The 24,291-nt window shown below is 40.3% G+C and overlaps 1 protein-coding gene across 1 annotated transcript; it reads left to right on the forward strand.

Moving 5' to 3' along the window:
- The first annotated feature begins 7,982 nt into the window (after positions 1 to 7,982).
- On the forward strand, positions 7,983 to 24,193 carry DDX23 (DEAD-box helicase 23). The gene is made up of 17 exons (XM_081321853.1): positions 7,983 to 8,120; positions 9,997 to 10,199; positions 10,694 to 10,804; positions 12,060 to 12,156; positions 12,778 to 12,843; positions 13,151 to 13,289; positions 14,094 to 14,227; positions 15,135 to 15,247; positions 16,108 to 16,251; positions 16,875 to 17,100; positions 17,342 to 17,487; positions 18,382 to 18,559; positions 18,854 to 19,096; positions 19,802 to 19,953; positions 21,603 to 21,711; positions 22,166 to 22,340; positions 23,122 to 24,193. Exons 2-17 carry the CDS (start codon positions 9,997 to 9,999, stop codon positions 23,343 to 23,345), a joined length of 2,460 nt encoding a protein of 819 aa, XP_081177979.1. The 5' UTR covers positions 7,983 to 8,120; the 3' UTR covers positions 23,346 to 24,193.
- The last annotated feature ends 98 nt before the right edge of the window (positions 24,194 to 24,291 follow it).

The raw sequence follows: 24,291 nt of genomic DNA on the forward strand, positions 1-24,291 counted from the left end.
TCTGGCCAGAAAATCTAGGAGCTACCTTTAGTCAGTCAAAGAAAAGGAAATCAGCTGGATCTAGGATAGGCAATACATGTAACTTTTAAATTCCAGTGCCCATCAGTCCTAATCTTTTTGGCCAACAGGGAAGGATGCTGGCAGTTGCAATCAATAGCAACTGGGAGGCTGCTTTGTTTTGGTTCCTGAAACAAGCTTTTTATTTCAGCCTTGTATTCCCAGGCCAGGATTAGATTTGGAGATCTATTCTGCAAGCGCTGCTATGCTGAAGGTCCCTGACTTTAAATAGTGATCTTTAATTTAAACTGCATCTCCTTTCAGTATGGTGATCATAAACTGCCCCAGTAGCTCTTGTGGGCTGGTTGTGGCCTGGTTTTAATGGACAAACTGAGCCTTTATCCAGGAGCATCTGAATTATGTTTCTGGTTGCAGTGGTCCTGTGAATGCTAAATCTGAAGACTTTAAAATGCCAAATTGATACAGCCACCACAGTAAGACAAATCCTTTGGTTCTGGAAAAAAACATTGCTGCTTCTATCATATCAGCCTATCTACTAATTATTTATTTAGATTTTAATTTTTTGAGTTCAAAGCATGTCTAGTGCACCCCCACCCCACCCCCACCCCGCTGTATTTCCCCAAGACAATCCTGAATGTTTATCATGGAAGAGGCCACTTTTGTTTGACAGGTACAGGTAGTACTCGACTTACGACCACCATTGAACCCAAAATTTATGTTGCTAAATGAGACATTTGTTAAGTGAGCTTTGCCCCAACTTATAATCTTTCTTGCCACAGTTGTTAAGTGAATCACTGCAATTGTTAAATTAGTAATGCGGTTGTTAAGTGAATCTGGCCTCCCCATTGACGACTGGTTAGGTTGCAAAAGGGGATCACGTCTTCAGGACACTACAGCCGTCATAAATATGAGTCAATTGCCAAGGGTCTGAGTTTTGATCACATGACCACAGGGATGCTGCAATGATTGTAAGTGTGAAAAATGTTCATAAGTCACTTTTTAAAGTGCCGTTGTAACTTTGAACAGTCACAAAATGAACAGTTGTAAATTGAGGACTACCTGTGGTTCTCCTTTGTGAGCTGATCTAAAATGGTTGCTTATTTGGATGTGGGACCAGGTCTTCTCTCTCTCTCTCTCTCTCTCTCTCTCTCTCTCTCTCTCTCTCTCTCTCTCTCTCTCTCTCTCTCTCTCTCTCTCTCTCTCTCTCTCTCTCTCATGGATTCTTATTTTCCTTTTGTTTCAAAGCAGTTGCTCATGCCTGATACTCATCTGCCAATGGTTAAGCTTTGTTATCCATTAGAAATGTTTTGCAACATGCCTGCAGACTGAAAAGAGTGGAAATGAATGTGTCACACAAGAGCAGTGTTGGGGTTTTTTAGCTTTACATTTTGATGAGGTCCTTCTCACAAAGATGTTACACATTTCTTCATTGTTGTAGGTGCAAAGTCTGTTGGTCAAATCTGTCCTATTTGAGCTCAAATAGAAAGTGCTCCTGACAGTAGGACAAGTGTTTTGAGCAGATCAAGCTTGGCAGAAGATGTTATTGCTAGACTGAAGGCGGCTCCTAACTTGAATGCATATATAAAGCTTATGTAAACTTGCTGAATCAAGCTCAATTTATGACATGGCCATGCAGTTCCCATGACAATTACATGGCAGAGGATTGCCAATGCCTTCCAGGATACTTTTTAAATTTTTGTGTCCAGCCCAGTGTTTCTCAACCATGACAACTTTGTGGAATTCAGACCCCAGAATTTTCCAGCCAGCAAGGTGGTGGAGGATTTGAGGAATGAAGGTCTACAGACCTTAAAATGGCCAAGATTGAGAGGCACTGGGCTAACCTGTAAATCTGGAATTCTAATCCTGCTTAGCTCACCCAGACAAGTTCAGAAGAGGTCAAAAATATAGTTGAATGTTGGTGGCAAGAGCATACTCCTTCATTAGAAGATGCCTTTCCTAGCTAATATAAGGTGGTTCAGGCAGACAAGCTGCAGTTACACATGAGAACCTCAGATCTCCATATGCTGGGGGCACTATAAAAAAGGTTACCTTTTGAGCATCACTTGTAGGCTTAGGTTACAGCAGTTCCAGACAACAATAATACTAGAAGGTGCATGTTTTCTAATCTTTGAATACATTAGTCTTCCCCCATCTGCTACCTTCCGATGACTGAACTTCAGATCCCAGAATTCTCAGCAACGCCTGCCTGGGTTGGCTGGAAATAGTAGTACTCAGAATCCATTCAAGTTGAGGAAGGCTGGCCCAGCTAAAGAATCTGCTTGATAAATAAAATCTTATTTAATATTGCTAAAAACTATGCAAATAAAAGACCCAGCCTAGAATTCTGCTTCTCTTGTTACACTGACTTTGTTTGCAAAATGCAATATGGAAGAACGACGACTCGTTGAAGTACTTTAAACCTGAGAACCTGCTCCTGGTTTTTCCAACCAGTTGAGTATTTTAAACTAGTAGAACCAAAGGTAATTCTGCAGTCCTAGCACATCTAGAAGAGCCATTAGATCGCAGAAGCCTAAGTGAGTTGAATGATGCTCCTACCATCAAAATCACTAGTAGTCACCTTCCCTGGAGCTAGTCTTTGAAGGCAGCTATTTTTTCTCACCCGTATTTGTAAACTTTGTGTTACTGTATGGTTGTGCAGTACTGTGACCGTAGGTCTTGAGAAAGTAGACAGGGTGAATAGCAGAATCTGAATTCTACCACACCTAATAAAATGGTGGGTTTACTTTAGCCTTCTTGCAGACAGTAATAAAATGTAGCCACTTTGAGAAGCTGGAGTTTAAACCTATTAATTCCCCAGGCTTCCATCCTACTTACCAGCTGAATATATTTTTTTCTTTCTGCAGCACAGTTAATCTGCTGTTGGGACACAGCACCACATCTGAATTACATTTGAATTACCTTCTTGCTGTTGCAGAGTTGTGCTTGGCAAATAAAAGTATATTTTATTTGAAATCAGAATATATTGTATTTAATATACATCCTCACTTTGTGAAAGCTTTGAGACATTTTCCAGGAAGCTGACACAATTCTATTTCCATTGGAAAGAAAAAAAATCTAAAATTCTATCAGCGACAATGGCAAGTATTTTCTTGGGTAGGAATGGAACATATTCTTACCTCTAAGAGGGAATCAAAGATGACCCAAAAAAAAAAGTCTGAAGACTTCATCTTGCCTCAGATCCAAAGTCCTAATCATCTACACCTTTGCTGGCTTGTCCTATACTACACTGTAGCTAGGCATTAACACAAAGCATCCTGGACTTTATCCCCTGAGCAAGCTGGTGCCTGCAATCACATCCTCCCTATGAAACTTTCATGTAGATTTAGATTCACAAAATGGGTGTACACAAGTGGATTGTGGGAAAGAAGACTGATCATAGCAGTTTCCATGGGTGTAACTTTACCTTGAGTTAAATCCATCAAACAGTCCCATGTTATGAACGGTGCTAGATTAATTAGTAGATCAGATGGATTTTTGAACGTAGGGAGTAGCAAGAAGGTGATGTATCTGATTTGTATGACCTGCTTTTCATCCCCTAAGTTAGTTTGCTCCTATTGGACATAATGGAGGATTCTGTCTTGATACCAGCCCATTTCCTTGACTTTTGCTTCAGGCAGCAAAGTTTCTTATTCCAGCCCAGGTAGCCAGCAAAAGTGGAGAGATCCTATTTTCCAGGCAATGGATGCTCTAGCATGTTTTGTTGGAACTGAAAACAAAAGCAAATAATGCAGCTAAGTAAAAAAAGTCATGTCAAAAGCTGATAACTCCTGTCAGTCAAGAAGTACCAGAGGGTACTTGGTTGCAACTCAAGAGAAATATTGAATTTTTAAAAATAATTTTATGGGTATATTGCAATAAAGCATAAAAAGAATATACTTTTAATTTAATTTATGGTTAAGAAAATCACAGTAGTTATAGAAAGCAAAATAAAAAAAAATCCACCATAGATTCAGCTATTCTAACTTTGAGTCCTATTGTAGCATTGCTATGACCACATTCGTGTCCTTCAATTACATCAAATTTGTCCTCTGATGAAATCTTCTTTTTCTTCATTTTGCACACAGAGAAACAACAGGCATCTAAAACAATTTTGTGGTACAAGTAATAAACGGAATGTGGCAATGTAAATGTATAAGCTTGATGCTTTGCATTTTTGACTAAAGTTATGGAAAACAAGATAAGTATTTATTTCCTACAACACTCACTGGGGAAGGCAGTAAGATCCATCCTTGACATCCTTTAAAAAGGCCATAGCTTTAAACATAGGGATGGAGGATACATGTTTTTCATTACTTCATTTTTATTACCGGTAAATAAAATTCACTTCTTCCATTTTCTCCCATGAAAATTGAGTCACTAGCTATTTCTGAAAAACACTTGCGCAATATTGTAACTCTGCAGTAGTAAGAGAATAGCTTGCTGCCCGTTATCTGGGATACAACAAAGATGCAAAATAGGTGCCAGGAGGCAAAGCACATTATGGCTTGCAGTGTGTGACTTAATGTTTCTTAGGTCAAGCAGAGATGTAAAGTAGTTTAATATCAGTTGTAATTTCTTAAAATATAAAAGTTGTCTTTTCACTAACCCAAACAATATTTACCACCACAGTACTATTTATTGTTCAGAAGGTGTGGCCTCTGACTTCTTCTAGTTTAAGACAGTAATTAATGGGACTGAAAAAGATCTTCCCTTGATGAGATTTTGGGGGATTGCTGTTAATCAGGCCTAATTGCATAGCATTAGATGATTACAAGTAGTCCTCGATTTATAACCACAATTGGGATTGGAATTTTGGTTGCTAAGCAATGTAGTTCAGTGAGACAGTGAATCCAGCATGACTGGACCTGATTTTACAACCATTTTTATCATGGACATTAAGCAAATCATGTGGCTAAGATCCCATGGATGTTAAGTGAATCCAGCTTCCCCAATTGATGCTACCTGTCAGAAGCTGGCTGGGAAAGTTGCAGATCATGATCACATGACCATGGGATGCCAAAACTGGTTGTAAATGCAAGCCAGTTACCAAGCACCAAAACTGTGACATGTGACCTCAAGTGTGGTATAATGATAGTAAGTGCAAGGACAGATCATAAATAACTTTTTCCAAGGCATTGAAACTTTGGACCATCATTAAATGTATAAGTCAAGGACTATAGATATACTTCGATGGACAATAAGATATATTGTGTATACTTCCTAAATGTGTAGGAACTAAACTTTTCAGAATTTCTGGCCAGTCACATATTGTCAGTCAGAATTATTCTGATATAATCTGGCAAACTGTTAGGAAAGTCTAGTGCTTCCCTTTAATTTTCAAAAGAAGGGAATTTAGCATGTGCATTTAATTTTTTAAAAAAGAAATTGTCAAATCCTTAGTCAAAAGAGTCGTAAAAGGAAATCAAGAAAACCAGTCTTTTACACAAGATTAATAATGATGATAATGATGATGATGTAATCATTTAAAATAAGATGAATGGAACAAACTGGAATTCATACATTGCATTAGGAACCATGAAGACAAATCTCAGGAAATGCCAGTGTGATTAATGAACATTCAAGGAAGCTATAAATTAGAAATTTTCGCTCAGAAAAGGATCAAATTCAATGTTATGTGAAGATATTTCTGTTAATAAGTTTCTTTTCCACCTTGCCAATAGGTCTGTTTTAGAACACATTTAGTAAGAATAGATACACAAGGACTTTGGAAGAAGAGAAATGGCTTAGAGCAGTGAAGGCAAACCTTTTAGAGACCGAGTGCCCAAACTGCAGCCCAAAACCCACTTATGTATCGTCGGGTGCCGAGTGGGTGTGGCCCATTGGTTGGGCATGGCTGCGGTGGTAACAGCAGACTGGGTGGGACTAAAAAGTTCAATCAATCAATTCCAACTTTGCAAGATCTTTTTTTCGTGAGAAGTTGAAATTGATGGATTGAACCTTTTTTTTTTGCACACAGTGGTGGAGGCCTAAAGCAAAAAGGTTTTATATAACTCAGCTGAAGGCCTAGGACTGGGGCAACGGCGCGTGTACCCACAGAGAGGGCTCTGCGTGCCACCTGTGGAACACGTGCCATAGGTTTGCCATCACAGGCTTAGAGAATAAAATGCAGAAATTGTGCCTGTTATTTTAGAGTAAATATACTGTTTTGTATCCAGAGGTTTTGCTTAAATGAGAAGGAAAAAGAGTTCACATAGTATTTACAACAAAAGTTCATTTACAGAGAAACAATATACCGGTACTCAGCAGAAGATTCCACTGGACACTTACAATAGGTAGCTTATAGCTACCAAATAGGAAACCACCAGATATAGATGAAATAAGAGCTGCAGGGGAAGTGGTAGTTAAAGTGCTAGCTGTCCTTATCAAAACAAAAACTGAAACAAAACTGTGATGCTCAGAGAATAGAAAATATTGGTGTATGTATATACAACAAACCCAACAGGTAAGAAATTGTTCAAATCATCACACCAGAATTTGGAATATATTACTGTAAAGCTAATGGGTGTGCCTAAACCAGACCATTCTTTTGAAGAACCTTTACAATGGGTAGATTTCTTTTTAAAAAACAGTTTGCAGAAGCAGGGGTCTTCAAACTTGGCCCTTTTATGACTTGTGGACTTCAACTCCCAGAATTCCTCAGCCAGGCACGCTGGCTGAGGAATTCTGGGAGTTGTAGTCCACAAGTCATAAAAGGGCCAAGTTTGAAGACCCCTAAGATAAGGGGACCTATTGTTCCATTTGTATGTATACAACCAATATAACGAATGACAGAAAGATAGGCAAGCTGGAATTAAAAGTTGAAACATTAACGCTGTGAGATAACCACATGCTACTTTGTTAGCCAAAAGTAAGTAAAGCTGAGTTGATTGGTAAACAAAGCGGGTAGGGACCAAACTGCTACATGGCTTAAACTATTTTTCATTTTATGTGTTGTTGAAAGAAAAATCTTCATCAGGGTCCAGTCCAAGTTGGGAATAAACAAAATGGAGACTGCTTTAGAAAGAAGGTTGTGGTTTATTAAAGAGCAGAGCCAGAGAAAGAGGGCTCTGGGAAAGCTGACTACATGTAGCTGGAAGTGGTGGGTTTTTATACCTTCTTCAGCTTTTGTTTGGAGTTCTTCCTGTTTAAGGCTTTGTATTTCCTGTGTCACATACTTTGACTTGAATCTGAATGTGCCCTTTTGGTGTTGGTGGGTTAATCCTATTGTTTCCTGTCCTTAGAATTTGGGCGGGGTTTGTAGATTTTAGGGATCTTTATCTTCCTAATTTCTTCAGTTTCTAGCTAGAAAGCTCAAACTTTTCTGAAAGGATTATTGAATTTGCATTTCTAAAAGCTGGCCTCTGCTGAGTTTTCTGCTTGGGGGCTGGTTTCTATCTTTTTTTTTATGATCTTCTTCATTATTCCTTTGGGGAAATATATTTGCCTTTGTAATATTCCCCAAAATATCTTTCTCTGGATTCTTCCCACAGTATTTAGTGGCGTTCTCAGCCGTTACTATTGTTCCCAAGGGACAGAAAATGTAGAAGCGTAACGTAAATGGGCATATCCATGCTAGTTGAGCCGTTTCCTTTTTGGTGATCTATTCAACTTGGACTACCAAAGCTGATCTGCAAAAATCTAGAAATTCACTAGAAAAAAGTCTTCTATAACGCATTGCGGTCGTCCAGCCCTACATCCGTCCAGTCAACGCTCATCAGCCTCATCTCTTCCCATGCGGAAACGCTACGTCCTGCATGAAGACAAAAAAAGTGAGCGCAAAAACCTCAAGCCTCTGCGCAGAAACAACATATCGCCCTACGACACGCTTCTTCCTCCTTTCTCGTGCAAAGGCCTTCTGGGAACTGTAGTTCTCCAAACTTCAGAAGCTGATTTGGTGTGGCGCATGCTGGAACATTAACCTTTCTCGTGAGGCCTCTTAGGAGTCGTAGTCTCAACCCAGTGCACGAAGGTAGATCATTGGGCTGGAGGGACTCGCTTTCCCATCATGCTGCCTGGCAAGGGGTTATTGGGCAGGAATGAGGTTGGCTAAAATGGCGGGGCTATAGAAACGCTGTGTTTACCGACGTCGAGAAACGTTACAGGTGAATTAGATTTCTTTTTCCCAGGAATCTTTTGCTGTTAAGAGGCTAGAAGCAGAGGAGGGTTTTTAAGATCGGGAAAAGGAAGAATTGGGACTGTGGGAGGGGATTAGTTTGTTATAGATGAACAGTGTAGCAGTCCTAGGGAAGTGGGTGCCGGTATTTCTACAAGAGGAGGAAAAGCGAAAAGGGCCATCAAGGAAGCGCAAAATGTATCTTGTATTTTTATGGGTTCCTTTCACGTTTTCAACTTAAGCGGCTTATTGAATTTACGTCTTTCTCTATGCACAGAGCACATGGAACCGTAACAAAATAATGCCACTTGGGGGTGTGGTGGTGTGAAAGCCCTAATAAGCAGGCATATACATAGAATGAAGGCTACTGCTAAGCTTGTAAGCCGCCCTGAGTCTTCGGAGAAGGGCGGGATATAAATGGAATTAAAAAATAATAATAATAATCCAACCACTTATACAAAACAAAGCAAGTTAATGCTAACCGAATTAACCGAATGGATGTATTTTATAGTATTTACTGTGTAAAAATTATATATAAATCTAATGACAGCCCCTTGCTTCTGGAATCGGGAGGACTGATTTCCAGGAACAGAAAAAGTTTCTTGACAGACTAAAATGTATCCCCTCCCCTCCAATATTTGTTTCTTGGTTTTTTTTAAGAGTGAGATAGTGGGAAAATCCTAAAATGATGTTAAGATTCAAGATTTCTGGTTTCTGTCCAATTTCTGAGAAAACTGAACCCTTAGTGATCTAATTGATTTTACAGGCAAAATCTATAGTTCAGTTTACCTCAGAAATCAATAAACCAACTACATTTTTTTTGCTTTGTACACTTCCCATTTTTTCCTACACAGAATTCCTTTGAGAACTTTTATTTTTCAATTTTGCTGTTCTTGCTTGACTTTTCCTCCCAAAAGTTCACAATGGCATCCATGATGTATTATCACATCCTTTCAGGAAACAGTGTAATTTTCAGGAGTATGAATGTATATTGAGAAATAGATTTCCATGTTTTGCACTGTGGATACAGAATGTGCATAATACTGGAATTAACTGACTGAAAATCATGATTTCTCATTACATGAAATATTGAACTGTTCTTAAGAACGTGATATATGTGTAGGCTCACATAACTTCCCACATTCACAAACAAAAATATTTGTAACAAAGTACCATTACCAGTGTATATGGAGCAAACAAATACCGTAGGGGTAATTAATTTTAAATAATAGTGATTTATTTATTTTTAGCAGAAAAATATTTTTTTAAACAGGATTAAAATTGAGTCATTTGAGTCATTGAGTCTATGAGCATCTCAAAAGGCAAGCTAGTCATATTGAGAAGAACACTTGCAAAATATATAAAATGTATAGCATGCAGTTCTCTAGATATTGCTGAAATGTAACTTCTCAGCCAGCTTGACCTATCACAAGAGATTTTAAGAGATCTTGAGCAACATCTTGAGGGTCACATTTTGTGCATCTTTGCCCTATGTCCCCAGAAACTCAAAAGTTAAACTGGAAAAGACAGTTATCTCAAATTTTAGAAAGTTGCTGCCAGTCAGATGGGACTGTTTGATATTAACTAACTTTCTTTGCGTGAGCTTAAATGGACTCCAGAAGATGGTAGAGGACAGGTAGGCCTGGAGGAATGTTGTCCATGGGGTCGCGATGAGTCGGACACGACTTCGCAACTAACAACAACAACTTTCTTTGTTCCTTGTCATGCCTACACTTTATAAAGAAGATAGCACAGATTACAGGCATGAAAAATCGTTACAATTGTATGCAAGAATAGACAACTGCATTCTGTCTTTCCACTTTTTTCGTTTTCTCCCACAAATTAATATAATCTTCCTAATCTAGATGGCTGGGGAAACTATTGAAAAGAGAGAGCGAGATTCTTCACCCATCAAAGAAGAGCGGAGGCGCTCACGGTCAGCAGAACGAGAACGGGAGCGTGATAGAAAAGCCTCTCCTGTTGCAAAGGATAGAAAACGACATCGCTCTCGTGACAGGAGGAGAGGTAGTCGATCAAGATCCCGATCTAGATCCAAATCAACTGAAAGGTAACATGCATCATTGTATTGAGAGGTGGCTTTTTCAATGTGCTTTGTCATTGGGATAATTTGATTTGATCCATTTTGAATGATAACAGGAAATGTACTTTAATTTGATTGCCCAATAAGAGTGTGATTTTTATGTTCATTGTCAAATTAAGTTCTATCACATTGTCATCGAAATTGGCGTGTGTGTGTGTGTGTGTGTGTGTGTGTGTGTGAGAGAGAGAGAGAGAGAGAGAGAGAGAGAGAGAGAGACTGTTGACAATTTCTGCTTTTTTGTCTCCTGTGTAAATTCAACAACTGTATTTCTGCAGAAGTTGGTTTGGTGGGTATGAGAAGATCATAGAGAAGGTTGCTTTCAGAATTTGATGTGTTTGGCAAATAAACTCTCCAGAATTTAAGCAGGTGGCATCAGGCTTTTGCTGTTTAATGGAATGAGAAGCATTGGTTGGAGCAACATGTGTTAAGAGTCACTTTTCTTGCAAATCATATCTTTGTAGAGAACGGCGATATAAAGAGAGGGAAAGAGACAAAGAACGAGAACGCAATAAGAAAGATCGAGATCGGGACAAAGATGGGCATCGAAGAGACAAAGACCGAAGACGATCCAGGTAAAAACATTGCTTTCTTTGAGAGAAAGAAGCTGCCTCAGAGATATTGCAATAATTCTAGAGGGATGCTTAAGAGTAATGCAACTATATCTAGAGGCCTAGAGATAACCATCACTGGTTTACAAGAATTAAAAAATCAAATACATTTTATTCAGGATTTAAGAGAATACTTGCTGAAATTGTATTCCAACTATGATAAGACTAGAAAATTTGTTAAGTAAGTTGTCTTGCTGGCTCCTCACTATTCAGAAATCAGCTGTTGATTAAATGGACCAATATCTCTTGCTGAATGATTTTTAAAAAAATACTATTAGTGGTCTTACAGTACATATATTTTGCATAGGACACTGAAAAGCATGTACTGTATCTTGTCATGGCCCAAGGTTTGCCTTTAAAATGAAATCATAATTGAAAAATGCACTTAGGAAGTCTGTGGAGTATATTTTAATAGCGTGGCTCCATAATTTTGTTTGCCACATGCCTTCCTTTATTGACATGGTATCAAATTCCTTCCAATTTTGTGACGATATGGGGATAATTTTCAAGTCTGTAAACCAGACGTCAAGCTCGCGACGTCACGTGACATTGCGCAACATATCGGGACAGTTTTGCCATTGCCGGCAGTGGGGTGGGTGTGGCTTCCGGATGATGCGTCTGGCCGTGGGCCGGCAGTTTGACACCCCTGCTGTAAACCCTCCAATAAAGAGCACGACTGCAGCTGGGAAAGGGTGAAACATATTTTCATTCTGGGTATTTTCTGATAGATGAGTACTTGGAAGCATTAAATTTTACAATTAATATGCACGCACACATACAGAGAGAGAGAGAGAGAATGAATGTGTGTGTGTGTGTGTGTGTATTTGTGTGTGTGTGTGTGTGTGTTTTAAATGTTTGTTAAGCATTCAGAATACACTTGCTTAGTCCCAGACACGGGACAAATCTTATTTCCTGTTTCAGCCTAGCCCAAGGCCATCTACAGGCAAAAAAATTTACACACACACACACACACACACAGAGAGAGAGAGATAGATATAGATATAGATATAGATATAGATATAGATATAGATATAGATATAGATATAGATATAGATATAGATGATATCAGAAACAGAATGACATTCTTCCCAAGGGAGAGAGAGGCCTGACACTGAGACATAAATATTTTTGTTTTATCAGTGCCAGGTGAAATGTATGTATTCTGACTGCAGCGGATCAAGGATGCTTCCCTTTTGACCCTTTTCTCTCTCTGCTTCAGGAGCACCTCCCCAAGTCGGAACAAAGATTCCAGATCAAGGAAAGATAGAGACGCTCGCAAAGATGAAGATGATGATTCACTGACCAAGAAGGAAAAGGTACTGCATGCAGCTTGATCGTTTTTAGAATAATGGTCAAGAATGTATTCTGATTTAAAAGAATAATTATTTCCTGTGATCTGCTTAAAAAGAATATATGGGTGGTCCTCAACTTATGACAACAATTCGGACCAAAATTTATGTTGCTAAGTGAAACAGTTGTTAAGTGAATTTTCAAAATGCCCCATTTTATGACCTTTCTTGCCACAGAGGTTAAGTGAATCACTGCAGTTGTGGTGTGAACCTGGCTTCCCCGTTGACTTTGCTTGTCAGAAGGTTGCAAAAGGGGGATCACATGACCTCAGGCCACTGCAACAGTCATAAATATGAGTTACTTGCCAAGCGTTTGAATTTTGATGACATGACCATGGGGATGCTGCAATGGTCGTAAATGTGAAAAACGGTCATGAGTCCCTTTTTTCAGTGCTGTTGTAATTTTGAACGGCCACTAAATGAACTGTTATAAGTCAAGGACTACCTGTATTCTTCTGATATTTCTTTTCTCAATTGTGTGGGCTGCTCTTTTCTTGCCATGTCCAAAGCCACTTAGCTTTTATAATAGCAGCTCCTCTTTTTAGTGACTTTTCTTGGTGCCTTAACGAGTGCCAGTGTTGTTCACAGGCTCAGCCACTTTCTCTGGAGGAGCTGCTGGCCAAGAAGAAAGCTGAAGAAGAGGCTGAAGCTAAGGTTAGTCCAAGGAGCATCTCTCCACTTTCTCTGTTTCCAGATATCAGTTAACTTTTGGAAAGCCTGTTGGAAGACACATTGGATTCCAGCAGCCTATCGCAAACCAGCCTGATACGATATTTACATCAGGGAAAATTTGGGGGTGGGGTGGGGTTTATACACTAGCGTTCCTGAAGAGCACCAAGTTGGAGGAAAAACAGATTGCAGCAGTCTAGATGTGTCTCAACATTATTTTGGTTTTGGTTTTTTTAACAACTTCAACAAAAGGATGTTTTTTTTGTATTCACCTGCTTGTGATTCGTTGCAGCCCAAGTTCCTGTCTAAGACCGAACGAGAGGCCGAGGCCTTAAAGCGTCGGCAGCAGGAAGTCGAGGAACGACAGCGGTTCCTGGAAGAAGAGAGAAAAAAGAGAAAGCAATTCCAAGAAATGGGAAGGAAAATGCTAGGTATATATATATATATATATATATATATATATATATATATATATATACATGCTTCTCCCAGAAGAAGGAAGCTGAAGCCACCAGCCTGAGGATGACGGATGGGATTCCATCGAAACGTTGCTCCTACACCTTCAATTCTACGCGGGGAAAAACCCGAATGACCAAAGATCCACATACAAACACCCGCGAAAACCTCAGAAAACATTATATATATATATATATATATATATATATATATATATATATATATATATATATATATATATATATATATATATATATATATATATATATATATATATATATATATATATATATATATATATATATATATATGTGTGTGTGTGTGTGTGTGTGTGTGTGTGTGTGTGTGTGTAAATTACTAACAAAGAATTAAGGGAGACTAAGATGCATTTCTGACTCTTTAGTCTTCATCAGTCAGTCATACCCTTCTGACTGACTGATGAAGACTAAAGAGTCAGAAATGCATCTTAGTCTCCCTTAATTCTTTGTTAGTAATTTACACAAATATATGAACTGTCCGGTGTGACTACAGCCTGTTCGATGGCCTTTGAGATAATGCTGAAAACAGGAAATAAAGATTTGCCCCATGTTTGGGGCCTAGCAAGGTAATCTAAATAGTTAACATTTGACATATATATATATATATATATATATATATATATATATATATATTATCCCTTGGGTGTTGTATAATTTACCAACACATTATATGCTCAGGGTTAGTTTCTCTTGATGCCGTATTAATTTTGTGAAAACCTTCATTATTTGCCCTGCTTGCAGAAGACCCTCAGGAGAGAGAGCGGCGTGAGCGCAGGGAACGCCTGGAACGGGAGACCAACGGCAACGAAGACGAGGAAGGACGGCAAAAAATCCGTGAGGAGAAAGACAAGACCAAGGAGCTGCATGCCATCAAAGTAATGCTGGCTGGCTGGAGCAGTTGCAGCCTTGGTCCAAAAGGGAATAGGGTTCAGTGGAATACCTTTAAATTCAAGTTGGTTCTGAGCAGTTCTTTCAACTGTTTCATGATGAATCTTGGCTTCTAAAGTCCATTCTTCTTATCTGCGCCATATATATATATACGTATATACATATATACATATATACATATATATACGAGTCCAAGATAAACACAGCTTAGAGATTACCTCTAGAGCAGGGGTAGGCAACCTCGGCTCTTTTATGACTCATGGACTTCAACTCTCAGAATTCCTCAGTCAGCATAGTTGAAGTCCATAAGTCATAAAAGAGCCGAGTTTGCCTACCCCTGCTCTAGACGAATAAAGCTAATTGATGGTGAAGCCTAATGATAAAGGGTTTGAACTGTGAATTAGGAAATCTTTAATTTTGCACACCTGCCACAAGATGTCCCCCAAATTTTTTTTTTAAAGACAACTGGGCTTTCTTTCTTTGTTGTTTTTTTTTTCTTGGAAGATGTTTCGCTTCTTATCCAAGAAGCTTCCTCAGTTCTGATTAAATGGTGGGGAAACAGAACGATTGCATATCAATCTTTCCGTTCGCCACCGTTCCAACAGAAATGAAGAAACCTCCTGGAGAAACAAAACATCTGCAGGGGGAAAAAAACAAAGAAAGTCCAGTTGCCCTTTCAAAAGCACCTTTGGGACAACCGTGGCCTGGAGGACTGAGAATCTCCCTAAGTAGCCTTGATTCGAATTTATTACACTCTCCCTTCCAACCATCACCTATGGGCGGTATAGGAAAGAGAAACGAACCCATTGTTTGATCCTGTGAGCTGTGCTGTTTCTTCATAGAGAAAATAGAATAGGATCAAAATGGAAAGTTAACAATGTTTCATCCCGCCAGGAGCGATATTTGGGTGGGATCAAAAAGCGGAGACGCACTCGGCATTTGAACGACCGCAAATTTGTCTTTGAGTGGGACGCTTCAGAAGATACTTCTATTGACTACAATCCTTTGTGAGTATTTCTCCAAGGAGGGCCTCAGAAGGGTATGCTGCTTCATAGTATGGACGGGTCTCAGCTCAGCTATGAGTGGAAAAGTATTTGTGCCTGCTTTCTTTCCTCTGGGAAGAATCCAGTGAAGGGAACATGTAAATGGATTTTGATATAATGCAAAAGGGCAAGGACAGTCTTACCTTTGTGAGGAAGGAATGTATAAGGAAGTCTTAAGGATTTAGATTTCCTAGGTGGTCTGCAAATAGTTAGAACTTTCCATTGATATAAATTGTGCAGGTTAAGCAGTCGGGGGGGAAATTGCTTTTGTCTACTTGCGTCAGTAGGCCATTTGCATTTGATTGTTAAATTTGTTCCCAAACCCAGCTACACAGGTCCCTCCCAGCTACTCAAAGAAGAAAAACATATATGTATGTATGTATGTATGTATAGGGGTGCAGTGGCTCAGTGGGTTAGGACGCTGAGCTTGTCGATCAGAAGGTCGGCAGTTTGGTGGGTCGAATCCCGAGTGCCGCGTAACAGAGTGAGCGCCTGTTACTCATCCCATCTTCTGCCAACCTAGCAGTTCGAAAGCACGTAAATATTTAGTACGCAGAACAGAGCAGAAAGTTAGCTTTACTGTGAGATGGCTTTGTAGAGATCAAACGAAAAATTGGCATTTGTACGATATGTGCACAGAAGGCACCGGCCACCAAAAGAGAGCTTTTTTTCATCATCGAAGCTGCCTATACATTTTTAGGTAGCTCGGGGATGGTTTAACCAAAACTTCAGATGAGAGGTTTCCAACTTTCTGAAAATTTCTTTAAAAAGTAAGGGCTTACATGGTAGGATGTGTCATGGCTTCTTGATACATTCTTTAACAGGTACAAGGAGCGACACCAGGTTCAGTTGCTGGGGCGTGGTTTCATTGCTGGTATTGACTTGAAACAGCAGAAGCGGGAACAGTCACGTTTCTATGGAGACCTGATGGAGAAGCGGCGGACGCTGGAAGAGAAGGAACAAGAAGAGTAGGTTTCGTGAAGGGTTGATGAAAGATGTTGGGAACTGGAAGGATGAAGACAAGCATCCTCACTGTATGGCCGATACAGGTTTATGCTTGTGCAGCTTTGTTGGGAGTTTGGTGTTCAAATGAAAGTGGTAAATGCATTCTAGGGCAGGGGTAGGCATAGCTGACTCAGGAATTCTGGGAGTTGAAGTCCACGAGTCATAAAAGAGCCGAGGTTGCCTACCCCTCTTCTAGGGCAATGCTTTGCAAAATGTTACAGTTGCAATAAATGGTGGAGAAGTTACTATTAGAAAATAGCAGAACTTTGGCTAAGGCAGAGAGCTGGGGAGATCAAACAGCCAGAATTTCTTTTTCTGCCACAGTTTGGCAAACCAACAAACCCCACCCTTCTTACAAGAAACTTACCGGAACTTTACTGACGAAAACGTTACGAATTTTGTCAGATATTGTATGCTGTATTGATAACCAAACCCTCTTAATTTGCGGGGGGGGGGGGAACCCTCACTATGCAAGATTTTCCCCATGAGTATTTTTGTGGGGTAAATTGTTTCCTTCGGCTTTTGTGTTTATTGGTTTTTGCAACATTTTTGCCTGATTTCTTGATTAAACTTCCTTGCTTGCCAGGGCCCGTTTGCGCAAGCTACGTAAAAAGGAGGCTAAGCAGCGATGGGATGATCGGCACTGGTCTCAAAAGAAACTTGATGAAATGACAGACAGGGACTGGCGTATCTTCCGTGAAGATTACAGCATCACCACCAAGGGAGGCAAGATTCCAAATCCCATTCGTTCCTGGAAAGACTCCTCATTGCCTCCTCACATCTTGGAGGTTATTGATAAATGTGGCTATAAGGTGAGAGACTGTTCAGTTTGTGAAGCTGATGGGTCCTTTGATTTATTTGTTAATTTAAAACTAGAATCTGCACAGGGTTTCAAATGATTTAATCTTACTATTGCAGATGGACATAGAATCCAAGACATTTAATTTAGTAGTAGGATGACAGCGGTGGTTGGTGGCATTGCATTTCCTGGATTCTGTTAATGGTGCCTTGAACTCAAATGTATCTTGACAAACTCTTCCTTGTTTTGCACAGGAACCTACACCTATCCAGCGTCAAGCCATCCCTATTGGCTTGCAGAATCGTGATATCATTGGTGTAGCAGAAACTGGCAGTGGTAAAACAGCTGCCTTCCTTATTCCACTTCTGGTATGGATCACCACTCTTCCCAAGATTGATAGGTAAGAGACATCTTTCTAGAGGAGGAGGAGAAAACTCGATTGAGTAGGTTGGAGATTGGGCAGACAGTAAATATTAAGGGGTTGATAGTTGTCACGTATATCAAGTACTAACACAATAAACAATGTTCTATTGGCCACTCTAGGAAAACTCAAATCTTTCCCTTGAATTTTAACCTCTGTGATATGGCAAAATAGAGAATTTCACTAAGGGATTCAGTGTTGTAAAAATGTTTTGTGTAGGAATGAAGCTTTTTCCACAATCAATGACGCTTCCCAGATTATAGTGTAGAATGTGCAGGACTATAGTCATAATTTGATATAGAAGTTAAGATTTGGTCAGATGAAAAGTTTAATCTAATTGAGCATTAAGGTGGTCAATAGAGATCAGCAGGATGTTTTGGGGAAGCTCACAAACAAGGCATGTTAGATATAAACCAGATTGTGGTGCATAAATAATCCCATACTTTCTCCTCCTTCCCCTTCACTGCAATGACCTTATTAAAGTTCCTGTTTTATATGATTCCCAAGCTGGACACCATCTGGATATGTAGACTTCTGTACACTTGGAAGAAGCCCAGATAGGACAAACGTTAAAATAATTTGTGTAAAAAACTGCATGACTTCATTCAACAATTGCCACTAGATAACAGTAGATTAGAAATAATCTGGTCCAATGGGAGCCCATTAAATTTGACAATCCAGTACTCTAGGAAGTCCATTGTTAAAGTAGGAGTGAAAAAATGACAAGAAACGTGCTTTAATATGTTTCTAGATGATTCAGCTGGCTCTGGATTGCAAAGATATTAATGTACAGTATGTTTAAAAGAAATTCAAGTTTTCACAGTCCACTTTGACACAGTTGACCATTCAGCTTGCCATTTTTCACCATTGCAGGATTGAGGAGTCCGATCAAGGTCCCTATGCTATCATCTTAGCTCCCACTCGTGAGTTGGCTCAGCAGATTGAGGAAGAAACCATTAAGTTTGGAAAGCCCCTGGGCATCCGCACCGTGGCTGTCATCGGTGGTATCTCACGTGAGGACCAAGGCTTCCGCCTCCGGATGGGTTGCGAGGTGAGATTGCAGCAGTAAAATTCATCACATTTCCTGGTCACAAGTGCTTGCTTTATAGATTGGCAAAGTGCACCCTTATAAAATATAAGTGACAACTAAAAAAGGTAAAGGTAAAGGTTCCCCCGCACATGCGTGCTATTCCCTGAACTCCCCAGCCTGGCTCCATATCCTGACTAGACCAAACTCTTGAGAAGTACTTTGCTTCCAGAACTTCTTGGAGGAGGGAAGGGAAGGATTGATTTGGGCCTTGAGTGTCAGGGCAGACACAAGTACCTTCCTCCCTCTGAATTCCAGATTGTGATTGCCACACCTGGCCGATTGATTGATGTGTTGGAGAATCGCTACCTGGTGCTGAGCCGTTGCACCTATGTGGTATTGGATGAGGCTGACCGTATGATTGACATGGGTTTTGAACCTGATGTGCAAAAGATTCTGGAGCACATGCCTGTTACTAACCAGAAACCGGATACCGATGAGGCTGAGGATCCAGAGAAGATGCTGGCCAATTTTGAATCGGGCAAGCATAAATACCGACAGGTTGGTGACACTTGAATGTCTTGTTACCAACTCTGGGGGGTTTTGTTTTAAGCAATTTAAACCAGTGTTCTATCTTTTGACCCAGAATTCCGCCCCTTAATCTCATATGATCAGCTTTCCAATGTAAATGAGAATGACCCATGATTAAAAGGAGTTTACTTCGGGCTGGGAGTTGAACAGTCATGGTAGAGCCTTGGTGGAGCAGTGGGCTAATGCCTCCTTAAGTAACACCAGCTGCCTGCAATTAGTGCAGGTTCGCATCCCACCAGGCTCAAGGTTGACTCAGCCTTCCATCCTTCCGAGGTAGGTAAAATGAGGACCCAGATTGTTGGGGGCAATTAAGCTGACTTTGTAATAATGCCGCTTGGGGGGGGTGTGAAAGCCCTAATAAGCAGGCATATACATAGAATGAAGGCTACTGCTAAGCTTGTAAGCCTCCCTGAGTCTTCGGAGAAGGGCGGGATATAAATGGATTTTTTTTTAAAAAAATATGGAAATATTTTTGTTAACTGCAGTCTGTGATGCTTAGGAAGCTTAGTTCACTTGAGAATTCAAATGTCTTAGCGCAAAGGTAAAAGGCTTTCTGGAAAAAGTGTTTTTTAGAACAGGGGGTTTTGTTCTGTGGAATAAGAGGAAGAAAAGTACTATCAAGTAAGAACCTTTGTGCATATTATTTCTTTCTCTCTGTGTCTGCTTCCATGATAGACTGTGATGTTCACAGCAACCATGCCACCTGCTGTGGAACGTCTGGCGCGCAGTTACTTGCGCCGGCCAGCTGTGGTTTACATTGGCTCAGCTGGCAAGCCACATGAGCGTGTGGAGCAAAAGGTCTTCCTCATGTCGGAATCAGAGAAGAGGTAAATATTAATATGGGAGGTGAAGGATGGGAACTTGAGCTTGTTTAAAGACACAATTTTTCCTGAAATTTTAAGGGTAAAACAGTCGAGTTTTGTTCCATTTCTTTCTTTCTTTCTTTCTTTTTTTTGAGAAAAAAAACAGGACTGCCGGGGGAAAAAAGAAATATATCCAATATTCATTTCTTCCACCGTTTATTAAACTAAATTTGCTTTCCTCTTTTAAGAACTTAAACTGCATTACGGATAGTCCTTGCTTAACAACCACAATTGGGGCCAGAATCCCGGTCATTGAGCAAAAATGATTGTTAAGTGAGACACCCACATGACTGCTTTGTTCAGTTACCGCAATCCTGGCACTCCCAGTTTGGTCATTAAGCCAGCGTTGCCCAACCTTAGGAACTTGAAGATGCGTGGACTTCAACTCCCAGAATTCCCCAGCCAGCTATGCTGGCTGGGGAATTCTGGGAGTTGAAGTCCACGCATCTTCAAGTTCCTAAGGTTGGGAAACACTGCATTAAGCCATCTCCTGGGTCATTAAGTGGAGGGTGCAAAACGGCTGCCTGCCGAAAGAGTTTCAGCTCCATGTGGAGCTTAAATCCTCCCAGCAAGTAGCTCTTGCCTCTCAAACATTCCTGGAGCTTGCCGAAGGATTTCAGTTTGTATGTGGTGAGGAAATCCTTCAGTGGGCTACAAGAACAGCAATGAAATCCTCAGGATTTCAGCTCGGTTCCTGCAATCCCAGAAGCGTTCCCCTTCCCCTCTGCCCCTTCTGCTTGCAACCTTCCTTGCTTGGCAACCAGTCGTAAATGCAAATAGATTGGTAAGCGCTGAGATCGCCATCACATGACTGCGTAGGGGGTGTGTATGCAGTATTTTGTAACAGTGAGAAGTGCTTTACAGGCCATAATTAATTCAAACGGTTGTCAGGAGAGCATTACTTGTATGAATAATTTGGTTTACTCATACGCTTACAGATTTTATATTTATTCAGTGTAAAGCTAGTGAGTTTGGACACTTACTGCATTTACTAGTTAAGTTTACTTTAAAATGTTTTTAAAATTTAATTGGCATCCTCTGAGGGCTGGTCCAGAGGAGGCCCATTGATCTCTAGTTCAACATGTCCATAAGCACTCTACCTTCTTGAGTGAAAATCCCCGTGCCCTGCCCCTAATGGAGCAGATATGCTTCTTTCTCATTGATTGGAGAGCTGTCCTGCGCTGCTTATCCTTTGCTTACATGACATGCATTCCTCTGATATTTTAGATAAAAAAATCTCCCCAAATTAAACAAATTAAAATGTTTTGAAGAAGTAACGTGTACCAATAGATGAGTATTCTGTCATTAATTGCTTTAGGGTTTTTCTTTGGGCCTGCTCTTTGTATCTCTATTTGAAATAAATGATGTGGGCAAATTCCAAGGCAGGATTGTGTCTTGTTGTGTTTCCACCTGACAGGGTATTAAACTGTTCCTGAAATGGTGGCCCAGGGATGAAAAAGGCTTCAGCATACTGTGACATACGTGTAGTCCTAGAGCAGAAAGCTAGAATGCAGCAGGACGTTTCGGTTTAATATTTGATACCTTCCAGTCTCAACTGAAAGATCCTACTTCCTGTTTATTCCTTACCATTTTTTCCCCTTTCACTTACGCAGAAAGAAACTGTTGGCTATTTTGGAGCAAGGTTTTGATCCGCCCATTATCATCTTTGTCAATCAGAAGAAGGGCTGTGATGTATTGGCCAAATCTTTGGAGAAAATGGGGGTGAGTCACGATCCTATTTAGAGTTACAAAATTGCCAATGTGTGTTGAGTCCTGGGCCGCCACCTGAGGCATTCAGGCTCCCAGAATGGAATCTTTTTTATCTTTTGGACACCTCTCTCTTCTGTTCTGTTGCTGTCGATTGTCGAGTAAATAGTTTGCAATATGTTTTCGTGAATTTCATAAACAACTCTTTGTCTTTTCATCTAGGAACTTTGTTTACTAAAAGAGGAACTGTCTCTGCTGACTGCCAGTTATTTTTATCCCTAACGTAACTTGCGAGATACCTCTAAAATCATATGGAAATTGGTGGAACTAATTCCGCCGCAGTCCCCTTTCAAATATCTGTGCCTTTGAAATAATCCATGTATGTTAGTTCCTGCTCACTTCTCTTCACCACCGCCCCTGCTACAACAATTTGGCTTTTCTTAATGTATTGTTCTCCCTATTTCTACAGTACAATGCTTGCACCCTTCATGGTGGTAAAGGCCAGGAGCAGCGTGAATTTGCCCTCTCCAATTTGAAGGCTGGCGCCAAGGACATTTTGGTGGCCACAGATGTAGCCGGTCGTGGTATTGACATTCATGATGTGTCCATGGTGGTGAATTATGATATGGCTAAAAACATTGAAGGTGAGCTATCCTTTATTTTTTCCTTTCATTCAAGTTCCCCCCTCTGTGGAAGATTCTTTAGTTCTTTTCTCTGAATGAAATCTGGAAGAACTAGTGCTTGTGAGCATGTGCGAATACCAGTAAGGCAGGGGGACTGGAATATTAGATTTACCCCCAGTCACTCTCATAGAGATGTGGATTCTCCTAGCAGTACATTGCTGATGGCGAATCATGGCCAAATACATAAGCCGTAAAATATGTAATTTAAGTCATCTTCCAGTTGCATTCTTATTAGACACTTTTTACAAAGCAGTACCACTCGACACTTTGCCTTCCAGGCTAGTACCCGGATTGTTGAAATAATGTATGGAAAGCACTCTGAACCCTGAAATGCTCTATATATTGCTTATTGCTTTCTTAAACTTTAGGCTTCTCTAAGTGATAGCCATACAATTCTCCAGAATTTGCTAGGTGAAGGGTCCCTGATCTCTGGGCCGTAGCCCACTAGTGGGCCATGAGGCGTTTGCAACCAGGCCAAAGAAATGCCAGGCGAGCGTGCCCACACGCACCCCCACTTGTGCGAGCAATAGACAAGCGCATGCACACACACTTCATTTGTGCTCGTGCAAATGGAGCTGCACGTGTGAACTTGCTAGCCGCTCGCATGGAACCATCTCTCCCCCCCCCCCGCCGCTGTCCGCAAGGCTGGATAGGTTGGGGAAGTCTGTGCTAGGTCTCCAAATTGCATCTGCTATACCAGCAGTGTCTGTGCCTTGACAACTCAATTACTTCTTTGTTGTAGATTACATCCACCGCATTGGTCGAACAGGACGAGCTGGGAAAAGCGGTGTAGCTATTTCTTTTGTCACCAAAGAGGACTCTGCTGTCTTCTATGACCTTAAGCAAGCTATCCTTGAGAGTCCAGTGTCTTCATGCCCCCCAGAACTGGCCAACCATCCAGATGCCCAACACAAACCAGGAACCATCCTCACGAAGAAGCGTCGGGAGGAGACTATCTTTGCCTGAGTGTGTAGTTAATCTACGAAGAGCCCTCTCCTCCTCTCCCCCCTTGTATTATAATCGGGGGCACCCTTTGACCACCATTTGAGGTCTAGACGATGACACAGGGTAAAGCATAGTGGCTCTTCCAGTCTTTAACAGTGAAGTGGCTGTTTCATTTTCTGTGAATGTAAATACACTTCTCTCACATTATATATATATATATATATATATATATATATATATATATATATATATATATATATATATATATATATATATATATATATATATATATATATATATATATATATATATATATATATATATATATATATATATATATGATAGCCCTGGATTGAAGACTGAACAATGGGAACATTTCTCCAAGAGATAGGGTATCGCCTTGCAAATCCTGATCTCCACAAATCGTTTAATCTTCTTCTTCTTCTTGAAGATATCTATAGCAAACTTGTGTTCCTTTTTGTTGTGGTGATTGAGAATGGCTAGCAATCTTGCCTTCTTGATTGATACTTCCAAACATATTTGAAGGGAGAGGGAATTAAGTTTCGTCTTCTACATTTGCCACCTTCTCCCTAAATCAGACAAGAAGGACTTTTGGGGCTTGGCCCAATGAAGAGGGGAATTCTCTTTGTGATCATCTACTTCTCCAGATCCTCTTTTCCTGCGCCAATGAGGACTTCTCCTCATTTCTAAACCTAAGCTGTTATGTTTCGATGCAATTGTGTTTTTGTTTTATCTAAAACTGCCCGCCCCCGCCGCCGCCCACATAAAAAGGGCAGGTAATGTACAGAAAGACTCCTATTTTTTTCAATGATCTGAAAAACAATGACTATAAATCCATACGAAACATTGTTCTGCCTGTTTATTCTTGGTTTTTCACAAGTGGAAATGCGTACGTTGTAAAGACCTGGAATACTGCTGCCGTAGCTGTGCTGCTGCTGTTCTTTTG

Source organism: Vipera berus (genome assembly GCF_964194415.1).
Source record: "Vipera berus genome assembly, chromosome: 2".
Classification (NCBI taxonomy): domain Eukaryota; kingdom Metazoa; phylum Chordata; class Lepidosauria; order Squamata; family Viperidae; genus Vipera; species Vipera berus.